The following is a 24148-nucleotide window of genomic DNA, read 5'->3' as shown; positions in this document are numbered from 1 at the left end:
TGTTACTGCAACAAATTTTTTACTCCCACAATTAATTTTATATCCCGTTTTTGCTACCACAAATTATTTTTGTGCCATTTTTCGTGAACTCAATATTTCTTCAAAGAATTAAACAAAATTTTTATTTTTTGCAGCCGCAAATACTTTTTGTGTCACTTTTTGTACCATTTGTTGTTTGTAGGAGCGACGAGTCCAATTATTGTCCTGGATCGGCAATCCTTAGCGTTCGTGATGTTTATGGCGTTTTTGCACGATTCTTAATTGTTTTTAAAGTTTTATTAAATAATGTCAAAATGATTATCAAGACCGCAGGTTATGGTTACCGGTTGCTACGTCCAAGGCGTCGACAAAATTACTTACCGAACACCTTTCGATGTAGCAACTAGTAAACACCACTACTGTCTTGGAAACAGGCGTAGTAAACAATCAAATAGAGCTCAGTCGTGCAAAAAAGTTTTAAATTATTAAGTTAATTCATTTTTTTGCTCCACCAGATATTTTTTGTGCCATTTTTTGCTCCCTTATATATTTTTTGTGCCACTTTTTGCTCCCCCAGATATTTTTTGTGCCATTTTTTGCTCCTTTAGATATTTTTTGTGCCATTTTTTGCTCCCAAGAAAATTTTTTACGCCATTTTTTCCCCCCTCGAAGATTTTTTGCGCCATTTTTTGCCTTTTTTGTGCCATTTTTTGCTACTTCGGAAATTTTTTGTGCCATTTTTTGCCCCCTCGAAAATTTTTTGCGCCATTTTTTGCCTTTTTTGTGCCATTTTTTGCTCACTCGAAAATTTTTTCGCCATTTTTTGCCCCCGCGAAAATTTTTTGCGCCTTTTTTTGCCTTTTTTGTGCCATTTTTTGCTCCCTTGAAAATTTTTTGCGCCATTTTTTGCTCCCTCGAAAATTTTTTGCGCCATTTTTTGCCTTTTTTGTGCCATTTTTTGCTCCCTTGAAAATTTTTTGCACCATTTTTTGCCCCCTCGAAAATTTTTTGCGCCATTTTTTGCCCCCTCGAAAATTTTTTCCGCCATTTTTTGCCTTTTTTGTGCCATTTTTTGCTCCCTCGGTAATTTTTTGTGCCATTTTTTGCTCCCTCGAAAATTTTTTGCGCCATTTTTTGCCTTTTTTGTGCCATTTTTTGCTCCCTCGAAAATTTTTTGCGCCATTTTTTGCCTTTTTTGTGCCATTTTTTGCCCCCTCGAAAATTTTTTGCGCCATTTTTTGCCTTTTTTGTGCCATTTTTTGCTCACTCGAAAATTTTTTCGCCATTTTTTGCCCCCGCGAAAATTTTTTGCGCCTTTTTTTGCCTTTTTTGTGCCATTTTTTGCTCCCTCGAAAATTTTTTACGCCATTTTTTGCCTTTTTTGTGCCATTTTTTGCCCCCTCGAAAATTTTTTGCGCCATTTTTTGCCTTTTTTGTGCCATTTTTTGCTCCCTCGAAAATTTTTTGCGCCATTTTTTGCCCCCTCGAAAATTTTTTGCGCCATTTTTTGCCCCCTCGAAAATTTTTTGCGCCATTTTTTGCCTTTTTTGTGCCATTTTTTGCCCCCTCGAAAATTTTTTGCGCCATTTTTTGCCTTTTTTGTGCCATTTTTTGCTCCCTCGAAAATTTTTTGCGCCATTTTTTGCCCCCTCGAAAATTTTTTGCGCCATTTTTTGCCTTTTTTGTGCCATTTTTTGCTCCCTCGAAAATTTTTTGCGCCATTTTTTGCCTTTTTTGTGCCATTTTTTGCCCCCTCCAAAATTTTTTGCGCCATTTTTTGCCTTTTTTGTGCCATTTTTTGCTCCCTCGAAAATTTTTTGCGCCATTTTTTGCCCCCTCGAAAATTTTTTGCGCCATTTTTTGCCTTTTTTGTGCCATTTTTTGCTCCCTCGAAAATTTTTTGCGCCATTTTTTGCTCCCTCGGAAATTTTTTGCGCCATTTTTTGCCCCCTCGGAAATTTTTTGCGAACTAAATATTTCAACAAAAAATAGAACAAAAAATAAACAGCGAAATTTAAAATTAGAATTTGCTTTAAATCGCCTTTATTCACTTTTTAATACATTACACCAGAAATTCACTTGATTGTCGACTGGCTCGCGCTCTCGCCTTCTGCGGTGACGTCCACCAATGCGACACATGCCGGAAGATCGCGCCCAAAGTCCCGCCAGAATTTTGTGATCTAACAGTCGGCCATCCAGCAGCACTTTAGTGTCCTCACTAAAGAAAACAAAGAAACAGATTAATACATCAGTCACCCTTTTCGCCAATTGTAGTACCACAATATCGTCTAAGATAAACGCCACCTAATACCGAAATTACTTGCATCTGTGTGCAGCTGGTGTATCAACAAGCAACGCCTTAAGCTCGTCAAAAGACTTTTGTCGCACTAACGCCACTCAACTTATGTTTTGTAAGATCTGTCAACGGTCGCGTCAATACCGCAAAATTTAATGAACTCTCGAAAGTAACTCGCCAGTCATCCCAATCCAACAAACTGCCGTACATTGTGAACGTTTTGAGGAATAGGAAAATTCCCAAGTACTCTTCTACTGTATCATGCAGAAAAATACATTTTTCGAGTTTTAATTTGATAATTTGATACCCCGTCTGTCCAATCAAATCTAAGACTTGCTCCAACCGCTGTAGCCCGCTTTCATGCCCGCCAAGATGTCTTCATCAACCGTCCTAATTAATAATTATTTAACCAGAATGGCCGTCCGCTAACCTACACACTGCCGTCATTCGCGAAAAATCGCAATGAGTACAATAGGACTCGCGTAGTCTGATTCCCTAATTACGCCCGAATCCAAGAGGGTTTGCATCTTTTGTCGTACTACCCCCCGTTCCGAATGCGATATCCGATATGGCTTTTAATCGAATTTTCCATTTGCCCAAATGAGTTAACAATCTGCATTTTGATTTGTCAGTTCGAGTATAGTTCGTTCACGAACATCTTTCCTCTAAGCAATAAAACGAAACTCAGGGTGACAGGTATCCAGTGCCCCCTAAACATTTCGTTTACTTCAAAACTTGAGTTTTTGTATTTTTGTTACCCCTGATCCGAAATCGCGTTACTCGTCTGAAAGTTTTATGTCGCTATCTCTCTTTTACTCCCACAACATACACTGATAAGGAAAGACAAGGCAAGACATATGGGGTAGGGATCGAATACCCTCGATTTCCACAACAAAAGAAACAGGGAAGTGCGTTCGGTTTGATGATTTTTTTTAATAATCATAATAATTTATTTTCTATCAATTTCTACAGAAGTAGTAACAAAATTGATACGAAAAACGTCAGTATTATACAATAACACATTATTAATAACACATATTATAACAATAACAAAAATAATTTTAATTATTTAATATTATACAATTCATTTAAAGTATATGGCTCGAGATCCAAAATGTAGTCAAATATTTTCTTTTTAAATAAATGTAAATTACAAGGTGTGCGTAAATGCACAGGTAACTATTGTATAGTTTTATTCCTGCATAATAACAATTTTTTCCGTCAGCGTAAGTTTGTGTCTTGGACACTCTAAGTCTACTTTGCGAGTATTGTACTTATGGTCGTTAGTGACATTAAATAGTAGATTCTGTTTAAAGAAAAATAAAAGTAATCTATATATGTATAAACCAGTCACTGTCAAGAAGTTATTGCTTTTAAGGATGTTCCTACAAGTTTCATTATATTTTAAGTTAAACATAGTTCTCATGACTTGTTTTTGAGCAACAAATACTTTTGATATCTTTACACTTTGCCCCCAAAGTATTATACCGTAGCTTAGTAATGGTTGAAAATTTACGAAGTATACTATTCTTAGTTGTTCAATGTTAATATATTTTTTTTAAAACACGTATTGTAAAATGTACTGAGTTTAATTTTTTTAATAAATTATTTATATGATTAGTCCAGCTTAACTTATGGTCAATGCATACATTCCCAGAAAATTAGTTTTCTCTATTAATTCAATTTGTTTAGGTGATATTACAATTTTATTCGGTTTCTCTGTATTCTTGTGATTACATATTGCAAAATGAATGCCGTAGGTTTTTTCAAAATTTAACACTAATTTATTTTCTTCTGATTATGAAAATTTACAAAGGATTAGACTTAGAGGAAAGAGGTTGCCGAATGGAGTATAACTGACGTTTGATCTCGCCCGACTTGTCCCTCGCCCAGTTCGATAGAATTGAAAAGTGCTTTTGCTCACCTGTAACACATTAGTTACCGCCTCTTGCTCTGTGCACTTCTCCGCCCGTCCTATTATTCGTTTCGCCTTCCACCTCAGCTTTCCCATGTCTAAGTTGGTGATTGGAACACTGTTATCTCCGCTTTGTGTTAATGTGTCGGACAATGTCAGCTGAAGTGCGACCCATATTCTTGACAATTGTAGCAATCTTTGATCTCGCTACCTTTGTCGCCAAATTCTTGCTGAAAATCTCATTTACGAACTCGTGCACCACTCATCTGACGTTCGTACTCACCTTTTGCACTCCCGTCGTCCAGTCGCTCGCCCCAAAATGGCGTCGTTTTGCACAAAAAATCCGCCATCTTGTTCACGTCGCCTTTCTTCACCGCCCCAGACGCCGATCTTGATCCCATTTTTGATTTGTTACACTCAGATTTTACTTTAAAACGCCTTTATTCGCTTTTTAATTAATTACACCAGAAATTCACTAATACGTGGCTTCTCGACGTAACCCGTGCCACTCCTCGTTACCGACTGTCTCGCTCTTGCCTTCTGCGCAGCTGGCGTAACATCATGTGACGTCCACCAATAAGTCACATGCCCGAATGTCCGCCAGAATGTTGTGATGTCACAATTTTTAAATTTTAAACCAATTTATTCCAGTTTTTGGTGTTGCAGCTATTATTTTTGTGCCTACAGTCTTATTTTTTGGCTTTTTTGTTCTTGCAAGCTATTTTTTGTGTCCTTGTTTCACACAAGTTATTTTTGAAAATATTGTCCCTAACTGCACAGTCCTGAAATAGGACTGAATCATAGAGGGTTCTCCCACCACAGACTAAACGTTTGCTAGGTGCACAGCTTCCTTGATTAGTGAAGGGAGGTACCCTTTACACGGCTGGTCGCATTGAACAAAAAAAGTGTTTTTTGAGAGCTTACTTTATTGTAGCGCCATCTATTAGTTGCTGCTGAAAAATTCACTTGGTTTCAAACGTGACAGCCGTCATATTTTTTACAAATTTAAGTTTTCAACCTCTTTTGCACAAGATTTATACAAAATTTTACTAACAGGAAGGCAAGACAAAGCTTAGTTTCATTTTTTTCCACAAGTTTTAATCTAAATTTGAAATGCAAAGCATTTGGACACTAATGGGTACATTTTGTACAGTTGATTGCAAATGCGTTCCAACACTCTTTTGATCATTTTCGTGAGCATAAAAATGTTTGTTAACTATTCGGCAAAATGTTCAAGTTTGTATGACGCTTTTTACGTTCGTTTTGTGTTTCGCAGTTCGCTCTTGGCATATGCTCTTGGTCACTCACATGGCAACATGCGCTTTTGGTTCCTCATAGTAAAAACACGTGCCAAATGTTTGTAGAATACGTTTTCTACAACTATACAGCTAAAACTAATGCGTTTTGCCTTAGAAATTTTCTGCACTGACAGCATGTGACAACACTTAACCTTAGAACTGTCAGAATTGTTTTACTTTATAGTGGCTCCCTCTCAGAAACAAAAATGTGCCAAGGAACTAAGCAATGCGGCCAGCCGTGTGAAGGGAAAGTTCCTTCATTAATCAAGGAAGCTGTGGCTAGGTGTTATAACCAGTGTGAGGAAATCTTATGGGCGAAGGTTAGTGCATGGGCGCGCGCTTGCAGTCAGATAAACCTTTAAATCGAAATGTTGTGGAACAGCTTGCATTGTTGATATAAGTTAGGAAAGAGTATTAAAAAATGTTTAGTCAAGGAATTTTTTGTTTCAACTCTCGCGAAGGGACTGAAAAGACGTTTTGGCTAAAAATTTGCAAACACCTAAAATTGGACACATTTTGCGTTTACATACTCATATCTTCCTTCTGGATAAAGCTAGAAACTCCGTTTTTTTGCAAACAAATTTTCAATAAATGCAGATTTATACGTAGTTTAACAAGGTTGAGTTTTGATAAAGGGAAACCAAAAAAATTACATTTTCTTGTAACGTTGCATAATTGTGTAGTAAAATTTTCGAGATGCGAGAAAGTTTTTTAATTTAAAAGATAGACTCCCACATAGTCGAGACGAAATAAAGCTAATACTTGAAATAAATTTTTGGTGCAAGAATCATTTCGTTATCTGTAAGACTCACCAAGTTATTGCAATTTTAAATTACTGCAAAATGCGCCTGAGGTGAAACCGAACCGTATTTCCCTCTGAAGCGTGTTCATCGCCTTTGATAACATTTCGAGAGCTAAAAATCGTAATTCGTAAATAATTAAAAAATAATTAATGTCACTTATCTATTAATTATACCTTTACTTTTAACCGCCCTAACTCTCTGTTAATTTTAATAATATCTAAAAAGTCAAAAGAACATTTTTATCTCATGTACTTATTTAAAAAGCATAAAAGTGACCCAGTAGAACTAAATTACGAAATTGTAATTCATTTCTAAGTATTCTTTGGTGTGACATTAATATTTTTTTAATTATTTACCATTTTTAGCCCTTGAAGTGTTTTCAACCACACCACGTTTCAAAGGGAAATACGCTGCGCTTTCACCTCGAGCACATTTTGTAGATAACTAAATAATCCTTCTTTAAAGTCCTTTTAAAAAAAAATATACAAATCGTAACGTTTCTGACGAATCAACAATTGTAGTTACAAGCTGGGGTACTTGGTTAGAAGCAAATTTCTAAAAATTTTAATCAATTAAAATCATTTGTTTATTGCTTTAAACGACGATGCACAAAGCATTAATCAATGTAAAACTTTAGTTTTAACCACAAATTTAGTTTCTCAACTTAATTTTATTGAAAACAATTTTTCAAATATTCCAACTACGATCAAATTTCTAGAAACGTAAAATTTAAAATTATCCATTACAGTTGAGAAATTTGAGTCTACTTTGATAGAGTTAAAATCTGTAGAATGGTCATTACAAGATAAATTTAATGCAAAAATTGACGCAGTTACTAGAAATCCCGATTTTCTAGTTTTAAAACAAATAGCGAATAATGTAGCACCTTCGACATATTTTGCATTAGCACCAAACTTTTTATTTACTCCTGTAACCAGCTGTGATGTAGAAAGATCTTTTTCGAAATTCAAAGATATTTTAACCGCAAAACGGAATCAGTTTTCGAGAATTTAGAAAGAATCACAGTTATTCAAGCGAATTTCTCAGAGAAAATGATTAAAATATTTTTATTTAGTTTTTAATTTTAATTTCCACTGAATTAAAACGCAACATTTTCAAAATGTAATAGTGACTTACGCTCCCCTGTATTAAACATCTTCATTGGTGTCCATGTAAGATGCCTTGTCAGGGTTTGAACTAGCCAATCAGAAGCTATTTTAAAATTGGTTCAGAAAATAATCTCAACAAATATACCGCAGTCTTAATAAATTAGCGATTATTTTATTGCCACAATTTTTCTTGGGTACTCCGTAATTATAATAAAACAATAATATTTATGTTTTAATTAGATTTTTGTAAGCGACCGGTAACATTAATTGTATAAACCCCAAGTAAACTACGCCAATGCACGCGCTGTAACGGACCATTTCATCGATAAATATGAACATCGCGAGAGCCCTCATAAAATTTCCGCACACTGGTTATAACGTCGTATCTCAAAATCTCATTTTTTAATCGAAATAACTTAGCTAACGAATGATCGGTGTTCATTATGTAATATAGTTTTTAAGTTGCTGATGTCTTTCCAGGCCGGAAATCGTCGACCTCCCCGCTTGGAGACCCATCGAGAACCAAGACTACGAATACTCCACAACTTCCGGCTACAGTCACAACACCTACCACGGCCCCACCCGCCACTGCCGCCCCATGTTGACCGGTTCCCAACTCATCACCCTCCAGCACGAAGAGCAACGTCCTTTGCGCTTCACCGACTCACCCCAACACCACCCTCCCAACCCTTCCCCTCGCCGAAAATCAAGCTCGACAAGCAACGACGGCTCCGAACACTACCCCCCTTTCGACCGAACTGCCACGATTTACGTTCCGGGCGACTACCAAACTGACCCCCCTCACTGTCACGGGTGCTCCGCCCCCGGCTATCACTACGGGGGCCACTACCCGGACCACTACGCAGGGTACAGTTCCGAGTACAGTTGCACCACCATGTACGGTTACGGCACTGATTACGCTTACGATAACCCGAGCAGTATAAGTAGCCACAGTGGCTCACGCACCCCCCAAAGACTGCCGCAGGGGCACAGACGGACCCCGTCCAATGTCTCAAACAGCTCGACTACGACAAGTGGCTCAAACGTCAACCCGAGCTTCAAGCTGGAAGATGAGGGGAGTTACACATCTGGTTACCTGCGGCGGTACGACTACGACTACAGCGCCTACTCGCGGCAGAACTCGCAAGAGTCGAACTTCGAGCGTCCAACCACGTTGGAGACTTCGGGTTTTACGAAGTTACGCTCGAGTTTGAAGCGGAATAATTACCAGGCGAGTCAGGGCCACTCTGGGGGGAATACCCCGACGAATCCAACGCCGCCTGATAGTCTGACGAGTGACGATAGTTCGTACGTTTCGGCGAAGGATAGTAATAGTTCTGTAAGTCGCGTTAGGTTTTCGCCAACGACGCTCATTGATTTGCCCGTTCCGAGGCAAAATCAGGACCCGACGGTGCCGCTGCAAGCGAGGAGGTCGCGGCAGAAGCAGGCGGATAAGGAGTTTTGGTCATAACCTTTGTGGCTTACGTAATTTTCAGACTTGTTTAAGGGTTGAATCGGTTACAATTGAAATTATTGTTAGCAATATTGAGTATTTAATACTAGCCAATAAAGTGATTTGTGTGATGTTGGGCGGGAAGGGGGCGCCAACACTTCGAAGCTTGCGATAAATAAGAAATCGCTTTCAAGTTTAACATGCGTAGCCAGTCCATTCTGTTTAAAAGAAAAAAAAAACTGAAAAAATACACAAGATTAAAGTTCGAAAGCTGTCGTTATGCAACGAGCGCATGCGAGTTTCGTACCTAGACACCCGAAAACTTAAGCGTATAAGTGTTATTAAATTTTTGTTTGTTGGACATTTTAATTTAAAACACGTTGCTATCAGCAACATGTTTTAAAATATATAATCTACGATGCAGATATTAAAAAGGATTAAAATGTTACCAACAAAAAATATGTTTTTTTGTTAAATCTTCCTTATCTTTAAATGTACTTAAAATGTTATTCCGACCTGATTTATCAAGCCTCGGGCGTGAGCGCCCCGCCCCCCTACAATAATGTATTCCTAGTCTAATTTGTGTATATTTATTATATTTTGTATTTAATTCGGCAAGTGTTAACTCTGTACGATGCGTATTTGGCTGTAAATTTTATTGTATGTGTTATACGTATGGTTGTTTGCGAGACTAACAGACTTCACTCGTGTGTGGTCTGCTGGCCTCAATCCTGCTCAATCACTGAATTTGAATTATCGGTGAAGACTCATAATGATATATCAACATTTCACAATCCATAGTGCCTGATTATGCAGCTTAGACGTACAAGTGATAAGAACATTATTAGTCATTTTGGTGCAATTTATTTAAAATGTTTTTTGTTGATAGAAGGAAACTCATTGCTGCTGCCTTAATAATAATGAATAGAATGTGAATTTATCAGTTTTATACCCCGAGGTGGTGGAAATTGACAGTTTTTTGACTTTTGAAAAAGACTGGCTTAAACATTCCGATGTATATCATCACATTTTGGCTCTGCTTAGTCATACGCCTGTTGATAATTGTAAATGAAATGACCAACTTTATTAATTTGTATAAATAATAACAAGATTTTTATTAATTAACGTACTCAGTTCTTAATGTTAGTAAGGGAAAAAGTATTATAATGTATTATATTCGTGCGGAACTTCCTCGTAACGATTGTCATATTGAGTTAAAGGGAAGGTTCGCACTATTCAAGTACATGTGGCCATTGTATTTTTAACAATTACGAGGTTCAGTATTGGATAAAGTGTACATAAACTATACATATTGTAGTTTTAGCTGATAACACGTGGCTTCCACATTGTGAAAATCATGTTATATTTATTGAAGAAATGAAGACCTTTGTATCATACATTCCAAATTTCTTTTCGTGAGAAATTATTACTCAATACTCATTTGTGTGAATTGTAAACGACTCAATAGAATTTATAAAACTAATGTCTTTTCTTGAGCAAAGATTAATAAATCACTACAAGTATTAAGTATTTTTTTATTAACCAAAATTTACAATAATTATAAATTATGGTATTGAAACGGCTTCAATACGAGTAATGGGTATCTACAAACTTAATGTTGTGAATATGATTATTATGTCTAAAACTGGAATCACACAATTATTATTTTGATTGTGAAGAATCATCATCGGTGGACATGTCAGTGCGACTCCAGACCATTCATTAATTTCACTATGAAACACACAAGTAAAAAACCCAACGGTACAAACGGTTCTAGTCTTGTCACCAATACAGTCATTAAATCGAATTACAACGTACCGCAAGGTGAGTAAAAAACTGTCAAAAATAAAATTCAATTCCGAAATAATTCACAACAATTCCAAGCGAAAATATACAAAGAGAAAGCAAAGAGATGTAAATAAAACATAATAAAACAATTAGTTACCAGTCCTGAGGTACGACATACCACAAAAATCAACAACCTATGCGACAATTTCATTAAAACACTTTTTAACCGGATGATACAGTCAGCACTTGCACACTAAGACACCGGTTAATTCCCTGCAAAGTTGTAGGCGCAGATTGAACGGCGGTCATCAGTTGCTGTTGCAGTTGTCTTGGTCTTGGGACACGTGATTGCTCTCGCTGGGGGACGCCGACGCCGGTTTAAAATCGGCGGCGAACGGAAAACGGTTATGGCATTTCTTTATGTAATCCTCTAATTGAGCGTCGCAACTTCCGAAGTCGCCTCGTCGCAAAGCCTCCGCCACATTCACGCAGTTCTGAAAAGGCAACAACTTTTTTCCATCCTAAGATTACATAAATAAAGCAATCCGGCCAGTAATTAAACGGTGAAAACGAAATTTAAGTATTTAACAGTTTCGGATTGTTTTATTTCTTTTCAAAATACTTTAACTAAAAAACAAAATAATTGGATAAGTGTACGACAAGAAATGTTACAAGGTTTAAAATAATTAAGAAAACAGTGACTACATAACAGATAAGGTACGTTAAACAAAAAATAAGAGGAAAATAAAAATCCATTCTCAACCCAAACCATATTTTTTATATAAAACATGCAGTCTTCTTCAGATTAAGCATCTTCTTTACAATAGAAAATTTCCCAAAAGAAGGCGAAAAACCACGCAAGTGTTGTCTTTTTCCAATAATTTTGTACATTTAAAAAACTTTTTTTCTTGTAATTTCCCTCAAACAGACCGAACAAAGGCAAATTTAGATTGCTTTTGCTTTTTTTTTGATCGTTCTAGTATGTTTTTCAGCCAAAAACGTTCTTTTTGGCATAAATTTCTTAGATGAAACAGTCATTACCTACCTTTTTCGATAGATTTTTGAGCGTTCCTAGTACTCTTTCAGTCAAAAACGTTCGTTTTAGCATAAATTCCTTAGAAGCGGCCAATGATGAAAGACATTACCTTTTTCGGTGAATTTATTTTTATTATTTTGAGAAAAAAAAATCAAAATAGATCAAAATGGACGTTCTTTTGACCCATTTATGAACAAAAAAACTTTTTTAATTCGCGAAATTTCGTTAAAATAGCTCATAAAATGTCTTAATTGCCTTACTTTGAGCTAAAAAACTCGTGCTTTAACAATATCCATCTAATAAGGCGAAAAACTTCCCATGAAGGTCAAAAATGATGCTATTTGATCTGTTACGCTAGATTTAGTGCGTTTGGAAGTGTTTTTCTTTTGCGGAATTGTGTTAAAAATGCCGAACAAACACGTAATTATTATTTTTGTCTTTTTAAAATGCTTGAACACATTTTTCAAGTAAAAAAGCTCTCTCGTCGAAGTTTTTTCAAATCCACAATCCACCGCAAGTTCACCAATGGAAGAGTGAACATTACACTATTTTTGCCCTTTTTCCAGGATTTTTGGCACATTTTTATTGTCAAAAACAATTATTTCAGATATTTTTTTAGAATAGACCTTAAATAAGGACTTACCTTGTATTGCAAACTCACTTATTGCATAAAATTTCGTCAAAACATTTCAAATTAGAAAAGAATCAACGTACTTTTGGTTGGTTTAGGATGATTTGTCAGCCAGACACTCATTTTTTTTGGCAAAATTCCGTAAAACAGGCCCAAAAGTTTCTTAACAACGTCGAAAATTAAAACATATTTTGCGCAAGGACGAAGCTTGAATCAACTTTAGGACGAAATTAAAAACAAGGTTGAAATAAAGAATGGTTTAAAAGTTCAATTCCAAAGAATTTAAACTAAACTGGAGGTTTCATATACGTAAATTATTACTATATTCAATTAATGAAATCTGCCCTAAGTTCTGACACCGCTTGTTTGCTGTTCAAATTGGATTGCAGATTGTAAAAAGTATTTGTAAAGAAATTAAATAAATAAATTAAGAAAATTAAAGAAATTAAAAAAAAATAAATCAAGGAAATTGTTATAGAACATAAACACCCTTCAAAAATAACCACATTCGTTTGAATTTTTCAGTAATTATCAAAAGAAATTAGTCGGTTAAAGTTGCAATTTGGCTTTTACCGAGTAATTTTTTTAGCTAATCGTTTCGTTGAATTGTCTTACTTGTAGGGTGACATCCTCGTATTTATTGTCTAGATTGGTGACCAGACTGAGAGCAGTGCTTTGTGTCTTGTTGTCGAGATAGAACATCATTCGACAGCATTCGAGTACGGCTTCTAAACTATGCGAGTGCGCCTCTAGGAATTCTTTATTGAGCTGTTTGGCGTCTTTTCCTTTAAACAAAATTTGCACTTCTTTGGTCACCACTTGTTCAACGGCCGGATCCCACGAGTTTTTATTTTGTTCGATCACTTCGTAAAATCTGATCAGGCAACTGTGTAGCTTTGGATTCTGCGGTGCGATTTGATGAGCCCTTTTCAAGGACTGCAACATCAACAGAACTTTTTCTAAAACAACAACAACTCAATAAAACTGTAGCCATCACACACCCACTCACTTTTCCGATAATAAACCTCAAACGCCATTAAATGGGTTTCTATTCGATTTTTTGCTAATTTTTGAAGGGGTTGGAGGAACTTGATGGCTTGTTCGAGCGGATCTTCGACCTGAAATTACCCACAAACAACAAATTTATAGTTAATTACCTTGGTTTTTTACCCGTGCCAGCTTATCGGGGATTAGTTCGTCTAACTGAGGTGCATCCGCTTCTACATCCCCTTGCTGGCGTGATTTATGGTGGTGGTCACGTTTCACTTGCGCTTCTCTTGCTTGAGCACTCTCTTGTTCCGCCTTCCTGCGAGCTTTTCGCTGCTTGTTCCGCAATTTCTTCAATTCGGAAGGTGCCAAATTTTCTAAAAAATAACCAAATTGCTAGCAACCTTGCGACACTTAATTACTAACGATTGTTTCAAACCGGCGGCACTTCCCTCTTTCACGACACGACCTAACAATAGTTAGTTCGAAGGTTAAAATGTAATAATTATCAAAGGAATTTGACACCCCGGGCTTTCCTACTATATGCGGGGGAGAATTTTATTGTTATTTTAAAACGAAACTTGTTCAATAAAACTCTTAATCAAGTTAAGTAAAGCCCATTAAAGTTGGGTTCACTCTTCACCTACACCGTAGGCACCTACAGCCACTTTGCCCAAATAAGGGAAGCGTTATGTCATCGCAGTTTTCGTAGGTAGATTATTATTTAAATTGTTTATTGTAGCCCAGAGGGATGCTTCCGCTTTCGTTCTTGACGAAAGTTTCCCTTGTCAAGAAATCAAATCGTTTGACTGACAGGTGGCTATTGTAAACTAAAGCGTTTCCATTATGTTACTTAACGAATTGTTACAACATTAAAGAAGTGATGTGTGTGTGTGCTATTACTTCGCCAAAACAAGAATTTTAAAGCTATTTTGTTTCTTGTTTAAATGCAATTTGGCATTGTTTTCTTGCCGAAACCGGCATATCAACTCCCACAACACCGATAACAACAAACTTTCCTTGATCCAGTTCTTTAAGGACATTTTTATTAGTCATTATTAATTCAATTAGCACAAGCGTATAAAAAAGAAAAATAAATTTGATTTATCTTTACGCAAGTTCGTGTTTTGTTTCAATTAGTAAAATTCTTGAGTCAATTGTAAGGTGTAGTTAAATGATTTCCTGAGGGGCTTAGTAGTTTGTTTCAAATTAAAATGTGTTAGCAAAAAATTTATTCTCCGGAGGAAATGGTTTAATGTGGACAACTTTTTTCCAATCCTAAGATAATGTTTCATCAGTCATGAATATGCGTTGTTTTAATTTTAATTGGGTTGTTACAGATACATAGCTAATCAAATTTTATTGATTTATGACGCCAGTTTTTTGTTCAACTCATTTTTATACCGTTTTTCTTTGTAAAAGTTTATTAACACTTCAGAAAACTTGAAAACTTTTCTCTTATAAGAAAACTTCAAAAAGTGTTTTGCTATTTGATTTAATCAGTTTACTTGAAATTAAAATTGAAGAAAAACTAAATAAAATTCTTCTTTCGAACGCAACTCAATGTTTAAAATTACAGATGTCTAAAACTGCTTACCAAACAGAAAACGACAAAAGTTTTACAAAATCACTCATTCCATTTTAACGGACGGGACACTGCACACATTTTTAGATTTTCTCAATTTTTATAAACAGTATCAGTAGAAGAGAATTCTTCTTTATAGGAATTTAGTACCAGTCAAACTGTTTGCAATCTACATTTGGAGCCACATTTGTAAAATTTCAAATACGAGCAAGAAATAGAAATACAAATTGATGGCGGACGGGACACAAAAAAAATTAAATAAATTCTTTTAATTTAAAAGGCAATAATTCCAATAATTACTTTTGAAGTAAAAAATGGAACTTGTTAAAACCACAAAACCGACAAAGCAATGAGTAACGACTTCTGATTAATTTACTTTTTGTTTATACATGACGGACAGGACAAAAAAATCTTGGGTACGAAAATAACTACAAAATTTATTCAGGCAGGTTTTAATTATTAAAGACTTTAAAAATAGTAAAATTAGACAGTGGAAACTGAAAATCATTGGTTTTGTTTAACGACATAACAAATAAGAGCAACATTTTTATGTGTGCAATAACGGACAGGACAACAAAATGTACGAAGATAAAAAAGTAATATTATTAATAAATTTACTTAACGATTTCCATTTTCGAAAGTATCAGAAGCTAGAAAAACACTTTAAAAATTATTCAACAGTTGTAGTACGTCAGCTGTCAACAGTATTTTATCTTATCGCCTACAAGGCAATGTATGCAAATTTTAGAACCCAAATTACTTCAATTTAAATGATTATCTTCTCCCGTTTTAAATCCACAACAAGAACCATTTGGTTGCAAAATACATTAAATTAACATAAAACAAATCATGTATTTTAAAAGAAACTTTACATATTAAAATTATTTTGAATGACTGAAACATAAAAACAAAAAGGAAATTGATAATTTTTTACAAAATAATTCTGTATTTCATTGTGTCCTAAAAATTGTACCAGAAGCGTATTATGTATTTTATTTTTTTCAAAAAATGGAGAACGTATACTTTGAAATTATAAATTATAGACCTCCCACATTGAAGTTAAGGTAATAAAGAAAGTGACTAAAAAACGATGCTTCCATTTAGCGGTTATTTCATTGCTAATATCAGTGAATACTTTTTCAACTTGTCCAATTTTTAATATAAATAATTTGAAAACAATATTCTGTAGCTGGAATAAATCACTGATTTTTCATTGTCACGGCCAAGTGATTACGAGTGAAAGCATGAGAAAAGCTTTCTACGACGGAAGCTCTTCGAAAACTTCTTCACATGTGACAATCATTTTTCGACCACAAACCAATTGATTAGTTGTTCGGTTCCGCTTTCTTAAAAGTCAATCAAGACGCAAATTTAATTTTACCCAAAAATTCAGCTTAACCTTGATCATTCCTAAACGATTACAGCACAAAATTAATAGCGAACATTTCGCCAAAATAATTTCGCCAAAATTTTCAATCTCCCGGAACAAATTCCGATGCACACGATTTAGACACTCCTAGACCAGTCTCTGGCCATGCACTCTACCCCCAAGATCTGATAAAAGTCATGTTCAAATTGCCTCACAACCGGCAAATTAACACAAATAACTCAATTAAAAGCGACAAAAAATTCTTAATTTCTTAACTATGCCTATTATTTTCTTGTCCACACATTAAATGGAAGTGAAAGGAACGATAATACGAACGACCCCCCACGAATGGTGCGATTATGCCAATTATCTAAACCATTTTCGCGGCTCGAAACTACAATCGAAAGCATTTAATATGCGCTTTTTCAAACCGTTGAAAAACCGACACTTTCCGGTCGATCGAGCGAAGGAAACGGAAGTTGATGGAGGAAACTAATTGGTAATTTCACACACGAAGTGGAAAACAATTTTCATCATAACGTCGTTGCGAAAAAAATCGTTATGAAAATGCGGAAAAGTCGCCGAAATTAATCTAAAAACTGCACTGGTTCGGCGAGACCACATTACGTTGCTTCCTGGCCAATTATCCCATTAGTTACACCAGGAAAAAATCCTCCAACCTGTGCTTTATCGAGAGACTTCAATGTGCGGTCAAGCAGCCAACGCAAAATGTTACTAGCCTCGAGCATTGACCTGATTTGCGTGAAAAATCGGAACGCTTTCCACAGGGTTTGATATTAAAAAATTAATACCACCACTCGGACCTTGAGAATCGGAATGGTTGCACAGCCACGCCTCGAGAGACCCATTTTAAATTGGATTTATTGTAAATCGACCTTTAATACGCTTTCAGCGCCAAAGTAACGTACGTTCTGTTTTCTACTGAAATTCCTCAAGACATGGAAGTTTTCAACGATTAATCAGAAGCTAAAACTAGTCTAGATAGTGCACGAAACCGCGCTAATTTTACGTAACTTATTAAGAAATTTAGGTTTATAATTACTACCGGAAAATAAGACCTACCGCATTGTAAGATATTCAAAACATTCCAATAAAATTTTTTCAAACACAATCGACCCACACCGATAATAATTCTTATTTCAGCAACAATGCTGACATTTAACCCGATCTGAATTACGATTGTGCACCTTTTACTCGGTATAACAAGTGACACAAGGGGCATAGAAGTTGCCACGCCCCACAGTTGCATTATATCGGCAATTTTTTCAAACAATCGCACACCCATGTGGGTTAACGATCCGATTTATGACACAATTAACGGAAAACAGGTGCACAACGGTGGAATTTCACCAAAATCCTGAACCTGACATTGATTATCGGTTCCTGACATTTACTCCTAATTACCGTTATTAGAAAAAAATGGGGGGATCCCCCGAGGCCTCTTTTTCGGTTACTTTATTACATCATTTCACCTGCTTCGCAAATTCGGATTATCAACACGATCGTTATTGTTAAAGGCGAACTTTCCAACATCAATCAACGGAGTGACAATCAAAAAGAGTAATTTGAAAATGATCTGATTTGAACGTTTTGTCCGATTCTTTGCCGATTGTTACGTAAGAATTGCATTGTGCTGGTAATTTATGTCTTTTTTACATCAAACACACCCTCGGTGCCTTTCAACTAAGGTGATGGTATTAAAAAAGCAGAAAATTGTTACATTAATATGGAGCAGATTACATAAGGGAATTAATAAAGTTAGAAAAATAATTATCGCTGTTTTACTCTACATAATTAAAAAAATCATAAAATATGTAACTCGGTGACAGTTTTGTAAAAAATTATGCAACAGTTCTAGGCTACCATAATCAAGAAAATCAATTAAAAGTGCACTTTTAATTAATATTTATCACGTAAAAAGTGTACCAAGTTCAACTTCCAAGTCAAAGGAAAAATATTCATTTTAGTTTCAATATTAAGTTATTTTCTGACGATTTTTTGTGATCAACACTTTGGCAGTAAATAGTTAATACCGGTGAAAATAGACTCCCTAGAGCAACAACTTCTAAAGTGGCATTTTTCAAAGATTTTCGTAATTCTTTAAGTGTGAATTTATTTATTGTAACTGTTTTTTTCTTCATTTTTTTAATATAGAAAAACCCGCCTAAACGGACACCTCCGAATAACGGACATTTTTGTAGGAACGTAACAAAACCTATATTAAAATTTCCCATTAGTGGACACCTCTCTACACCGGACAATTGTCCGTTGTTGAGAGGTTTTACTGTAAAGTATATACACTTGTATAGTGTTGACTCGTCTATTTTGTGATGTAAAAAGTGTTCAGAATCTACTTCTGTTATAGAGATGACAAATATTTTTATACTTCAACTTCCTTGAGGATCAAATGCTTTATACTCGGCTTTATATTAACGAAATTGAGTCTAAATTTTACCTTATAAAATTATTTGCCAAACATGCCCCTTTAGGCACTAAAAATTCACAAAAAAATATTCACCTTGGTTAACAGATAACATTAAGAAATTTATGAAAAAAGAGACATAGTCCTAACAAAATTTAAAAAAACCTTCTAAATTACGTGGAACTGAAAAAGGAAAAGTGGAAAAATCAGATTAATAACATAAAATGTTGCCGAAAATATTTAAAAAAATGGTTTCAAATCTCAAGAAAACTCCCATATTCTCCCATATATTAATGATATTAATAAAGTCAATGATTATTTTTTAACTGTGGTTCTCCTCATGAAGAAACATTCAATTATTATTTACAAAATAAAGATTTTAAATTTTCATTTCAGCTACCTACCATTAACGAAATTCATGATATAATCAATTAAACATTAATCTCCAATCTATTGCGACAAATTTGCAGTTTTTTGTAAGTAAATGTTAAACAAATTTATACTTTTGTAATTTTTTTTAATATTCTTCCTTCTTCACAATCGGGTTTAGAAAAGGTACAAATTCTTCACTAACCAATATTTTGCATAAATAGCATAATCGCTGATAGTCGCTTTAAATACTGCATTAATTATTACTGGACTTTTCGAAGGCTTGATAATTATTAATTATTTATTCTTTTGTGCTAAACTTAAGTTTCTGGGTTTTGAGAAAAAAAGCTTAAAATTCTTTTTTCAATATTTAAATAAGCGGAGCCAAATGGTTCAACTGAATAATTCATTGTGACACTGTGGAAGAGTTACATCAGGGTACCCCAAGGCTCCGTCTTAGGGCCCTTTTTGTTCTATTTAGATACTTTCGATATAGCAAATTCTGTTCAACAAACAAAATTATTCGTCTAGACAAGTTATTAAATCTTGGAAAGTGCATTATTTATTATTATTATTATTATTATTATTATTATTATTATTATTATTATTTTCGAGGTCAAAGGGAAAATACATAGCAATTAAAAAAATTGCTCCAACTTTGACACGAAATATTCAATCCCGTTAGTGGGAAATGAAACGGCCTCTGTAAAGGATTCTTTGGAATCTACACACGTTTAAAAAAAAAAACTCATGTTTCAAATTAATTGCGTCAAGATGGGAATGTCGTACAGCAATATCTCCATTTATGTTTAATGTATGACGTGCCTTCGTTTCTATAAATTTTTATTTTTTAAAAGTAATTTAAACCAGAAACTAAAAAGGACTTATAGTTTAGTTCATACAAAAGCAATCTTGCAAACCAACATATTTTATTCTCCTGATCGACTCATTATGATTTATGAATTCAGCAAATAAAATCACCTCATTAAAATTAAACACAACCACGAGTTATTGTTGTGAGATTTATGACAAATTGACGAGACAATTTTACCAGAAATGCGTCAATTGCTTAAATATCAGACTCAATTAACAATGATTCAACTACCACTCCTTCGCATGAATCAAAACGAATTATGTGACAAACTTTCGCAAAAACAGTGCCATACACAAAACAAAATCATTCAGAACAATGTTACGTTATCAAATCTTACTCGAGAGAATTAATTAAGCTCGCGGAAGCGATTAACTTCACCCAACTAATTTGTTCCTAATACGAAAGAAAAAAGTCTTTTAATTTTTGCACTATTATACAACATCCTGGGCCAAAATTATTAAATTACGACCGCCGGTCATGAATATTCATACCACCCTTTGTTGCCAACTGATACAATTTGCGTCTTTCATAATATATAAAATGTGCACGTTTAGCCAGGCTACCATTTCAATTTCGTGGACAACAGTTTGTGAGAGGTCACGATTTGTCCGGTTTTCTTGCAAAACTCTGCTACAATTTGATCATACAAAACGATGGAGTAACTCGAGCGGTGAAATAGAGACATTTTCGATTTACATGTTAAAACCAGAACATATAATCACAGTCTGTGTCCCCTTAACCGCTTCCAAGGACCCAATTATTCATAAAAGAACACTTTCTTAATTAAATTTGATGTCGCAACAATCGCGTTGTCAAAACAGCCGGAAAAAGTCCAATTCTCCATTTCTCATCGATTTTTCTAACCATCATCACGACTGAAAAGCTCTCCGACCTTGATAAGTCACGAATAACAAGCAATTGGCGCGTGCCGCCCGCTTCTTTCGTTTTCAGTCTGGAGAGTAGGCGGTCGAACGTCGCCTCCGGGCCGTCCGGACGAAGAGCGAAAGTTAAACTTTTGTTGGTACGGCCCTCGCCTTCGGCGCAACCGATTTGTTTTTATTTCGACGTTCGAATTTTATATTAAGAATCAATACCGCTGATTCAGATGTGGAAACGCTAAAAATGCCATTACATAACGCGCTGCTTTTATTATTAAACGAAATCTATATCATGGAGCAACTGAAACTTATCATTATCATAAATTATAACGCCGTTACACAATCTTTGCATTTTATTGCAAGGGTGGCGTCATCTAGATACTGGCCGCATTTACTCGCTTCAAGATTTTAGTCGATAGATTGATGGTGTTATTAATGCTCTTCCGGATCAAGATGATGAAGTCGCTGAAGCGAGTCAAAATCGTAGGTTCTTGACACGTACTTTAGAAGGGAAAAAACGAGGATTTCCGTTGAAAGTCACATTCTCTATCAATCAATGACAATATCGAACCCAAAAATGATTGATATAAACACAAATTGGGGTCATGTGCGCGCAAAATGTCTCCTAGTTTTTTCACGTAATGAAATCAATGAATAAATTTACCGCAATAATCTAGAAAATTTCGAAATTTGTTTTTGACTGTCAAGGCCGCAAATAGGCGTTTTCGGCCTTGTTGCACACATTTCATTCATTTCTAATTTCATAACTGTTGTTTCTGCAAAAGTCAAAGCGCTATCACTACAGTAAATTAGCTTCTGGCAAGAAAATTTGGCTTATACAGGGTGAGTCATTGATATGGACAAGCTCGACTACACCTGCACCGTTAATGATATCAGAATAAGTCAAACGCCACTGCACATGGGAGGCCAAAGGGCATATTCAAAAATTATTTTGCCCTATACATTTTTACAGTACAGCTTAAAACATATTTTTTTAATGATACCCACTGCATATTCATGCATGTTTAAATTAGCATTTTCTTAGGCTTTACAAATCCATTTAGTTTTTCAATTTGCTTTAAACGTTCAGAAGTTATTTAATTTTCTTCTAGAATTTTGTGCGACTATAGTCACATTATTAAAAAATCGCAGTGCGCTTGGTTTTTGAGATACTGAGGTATCTTTCTTTGACAAGACCATACATTTGCGTTCATTATGGTGTATTTTGTGTTTTATTTATTTGTATTTTATTACTACCTAAGTATTATTCAGAGTCTCATTTTTCCCAAAATTGTTAGTTTGGGAGGTAATTCGGTTTTTCTGAAAAAATGAACTCAAAATCTCTTGGATAACAAAGGTAGGGTGACATTAAAACAACAATTTCAGACATAATGACATTTATTGTAAAAGACGTTTTTATCATCTTATCAAAATGAATTTTTCGCGTAAAAATCCAAATAAAATTCATCAAGATATGTACTTTCAATTTTGACAAAAATTATTAAAAAAAATAAAAATAAAAATACAAGATACAACGAAATAAAAAAATATTTACTGAGGTATAAAAAATCAATAGCGGTAACATTTTACTTGCAAGTAAAAAACTGTTCAAAATGACGCTTTCTTGAGCAATACACCAGTAAATATATTTTTTTAATTGACTAATTACTAATTATTCACCGCTTCTAATGTGGCATTATCATTTGTACGGAAAGCTTCTCTCTCTAATTTTTCCTCATATTTTTTGTGGTAGTGACTTTGTTTCTTTCATTTTTATTTAATAATTTCTTATCAAAATTAAAACTTATATCCTAATAAGGTCTGTATGGATTTTCAAGCAAAAAATTCATTTTGACAAGAAAATCAAAAGTGCCGTACAACAAATGCTACTTTGAGGTTGGTAGGCCAAAAGTTATTGTTTTTCATGACAGTCTACGTTAATATTCAAGAGGTTTTGTGTGCATTTTTTAGAAAACCCGAATTATCTTAACTATCAACTTTTAGAAAAAAAATTAGGAGGTAAAAAAAATGTAAAATGAAGCTCTCAATACTACTTAGTCATAAAATATTAGAGGTCCTATTTAAAAAAATCTAGTTATGGGTCTTCAAAATTCACCAAAATGAATGTGTTACAGGCTGCACTATAAAAATAGAACACTCTGTATAGGGCAAAATAATTCTAAAAACTGCACTTTGGCCTCCAATTTGCAATGTCTTTTAACTCATTTCGGTATCATTGACCGTATAGGTGTAATCGAGCTTGCCCATATCAATGCCTCACGCTGTATGTAGCATAGCAATAGATTTTGAGTAATTTTTTAAAGTTTTTATTTTAAAGCTTTTTTATTTTTTTAAAGCTTGACGCGCCGATTGTTTATCATTTATCAATAAAAGAAGCGAAAGACTATAATTTTGTTGCCGCGTCATTAATCGGTTTTCCGCAGTTGTGGCTTTCCGTTTGTTGCAACAATAATCGAAAAATGCCATAACCTTAATAATATGCATTAGCCGCGTTCCACCGAACGGCAGGTTTCGTTTCTTAACGTCGCATTTAAATCACTTGGCGGAAAAGGTAATTTTCCCCCAAGAAATGTCAATTGTGAAACTAGTGCATTATTTATGTAGGGTTTAATCGGAATTGTATGACGGTTGCATCAGTCTCCGCATAAGGAATGCGGAAATGAGGAGCACGTGAACGAGATTCAGTTCCACTTGTCCTTGTTTCATCAAATCATCACCTTTTTCATCCTGAATGAAAACAATCAAACTGACGCGTAGACACGCGCAAATAACCAGCTGCCAAATATTCGGAAAAGAGAAAAAACGTTCACGTCTTGCTGGTTTTGCAAGAATTCGTTGTTGTAACAGTAGTTTGAACAATAAGTCGTTGATTATCAATAAAGAAGTTATATAATGCGTTAAGATAATGAATGGGGAGCTGTGTTGGTTTGTGCTAACCTTCGAGTTATTTTTGCAGATGGGAGAAACCCACCCGAGGGATTATCGAGACCGACGATCGTATAAAGTGTAATAATATAAAATCACATTCTTACTATGTAATTATTGTGCGAAAGCAATTGCATTGGTTGTAGGAAACATTGTATTATAATTAAACGTTACGTTAAGTAATAATTCATAGGCGTTACGTTAAAAAAATGAAAAGTAAAGTTCATCAGAAGGAACGCATGTGAGGCAGTTTGCGATAAGTACAGTGAAGAAATTTAATGATTTGGAAATGTTTACTGTAAATTTTACGCTCGCTGCTTTTTGAATAAAAAATTCATAGCCAAAAAACTGGAGTAAAATTATTTCGTTACCTGGAAGAACATTACCGC

At 34.9% G+C, this 24148-nt stretch overlaps 2 protein-coding genes and 1 long non-coding RNA gene across 7 annotated transcripts in view; 1 reads left to right on the top strand and 2 right to left on the bottom strand.

Annotated features, from left to right (window-relative positions):
• The window catches only part of LOC664510 (mitogen-activated protein kinase kinase kinase 11), a 37123-nt gene extending 26743 nt beyond the window's left edge, over positions 1-10380 (top strand). For all 4 annotated transcript variants that reach the window (XM_015979405.2, XM_015979403.2, XM_015979404.2 and 1 more), the window contains one exon: positions 7881-10380. In XM_015979405.2, coding sequence (XP_015834891.2) covers positions 7881-8871 — 991 coding nt within the window. In that variant the 3' untranslated portion in view covers positions 8872-10380. The remainder of the gene's footprint in view (positions 1-7880) is intronic.
• LOC107399079 (uncharacterized) lies at positions 1991-7882 on the bottom strand. Its single transcript, XR_010335456.1, has 3 exons — positions 5408-7882; positions 4200-5143; positions 1991-2197 (listed from the first exon to the last, which is right to left on the bottom strand). It is a non-coding gene; the product is annotated as an uncharacterized LOC107399079 (long non-coding RNA).
• Positions 10375-24148, bottom strand: part of Naa15-16 (N(alpha)-acetyltransferase 15/16) — a 29956-nt gene continuing 16182 nt past the window's right edge. The window contains exons 9-12 of one of the 2 annotated variants that reach the window (XM_008194063.3): positions 13479-13672; positions 13318-13426; positions 12924-13267; positions 10375-11150 (exon numbers count right to left, since the gene is read on the bottom strand). In XM_008194063.3, coding sequence (XP_008192285.1) covers positions 10950-11150; positions 12924-13267; positions 13318-13426; positions 13479-13672 — 848 coding nt within the window. In that variant the 3' untranslated portion in view covers positions 10375-10949. The remainder of the gene's footprint in view (positions 11151-12923; positions 13268-13317; positions 13427-13478; positions 13673-24148) is intronic. The other variant, XM_970509.4, reaches the window with a different exon arrangement.

The sequence above is a fragment of the Tribolium castaneum genome, chromosome 9 (genome assembly GCF_031307605.1).
Source record: "Tribolium castaneum strain GA2 chromosome 9, icTriCast1.1, whole genome shotgun sequence".
NCBI classification, from domain to species: Eukaryota; Metazoa; Arthropoda; class Insecta; order Coleoptera; family Tenebrionidae; genus Tribolium; species Tribolium castaneum.
Note: the sequence above shows the minus strand (reverse complement) of the source record. Positions and strands in the feature narration are given on the sequence as shown.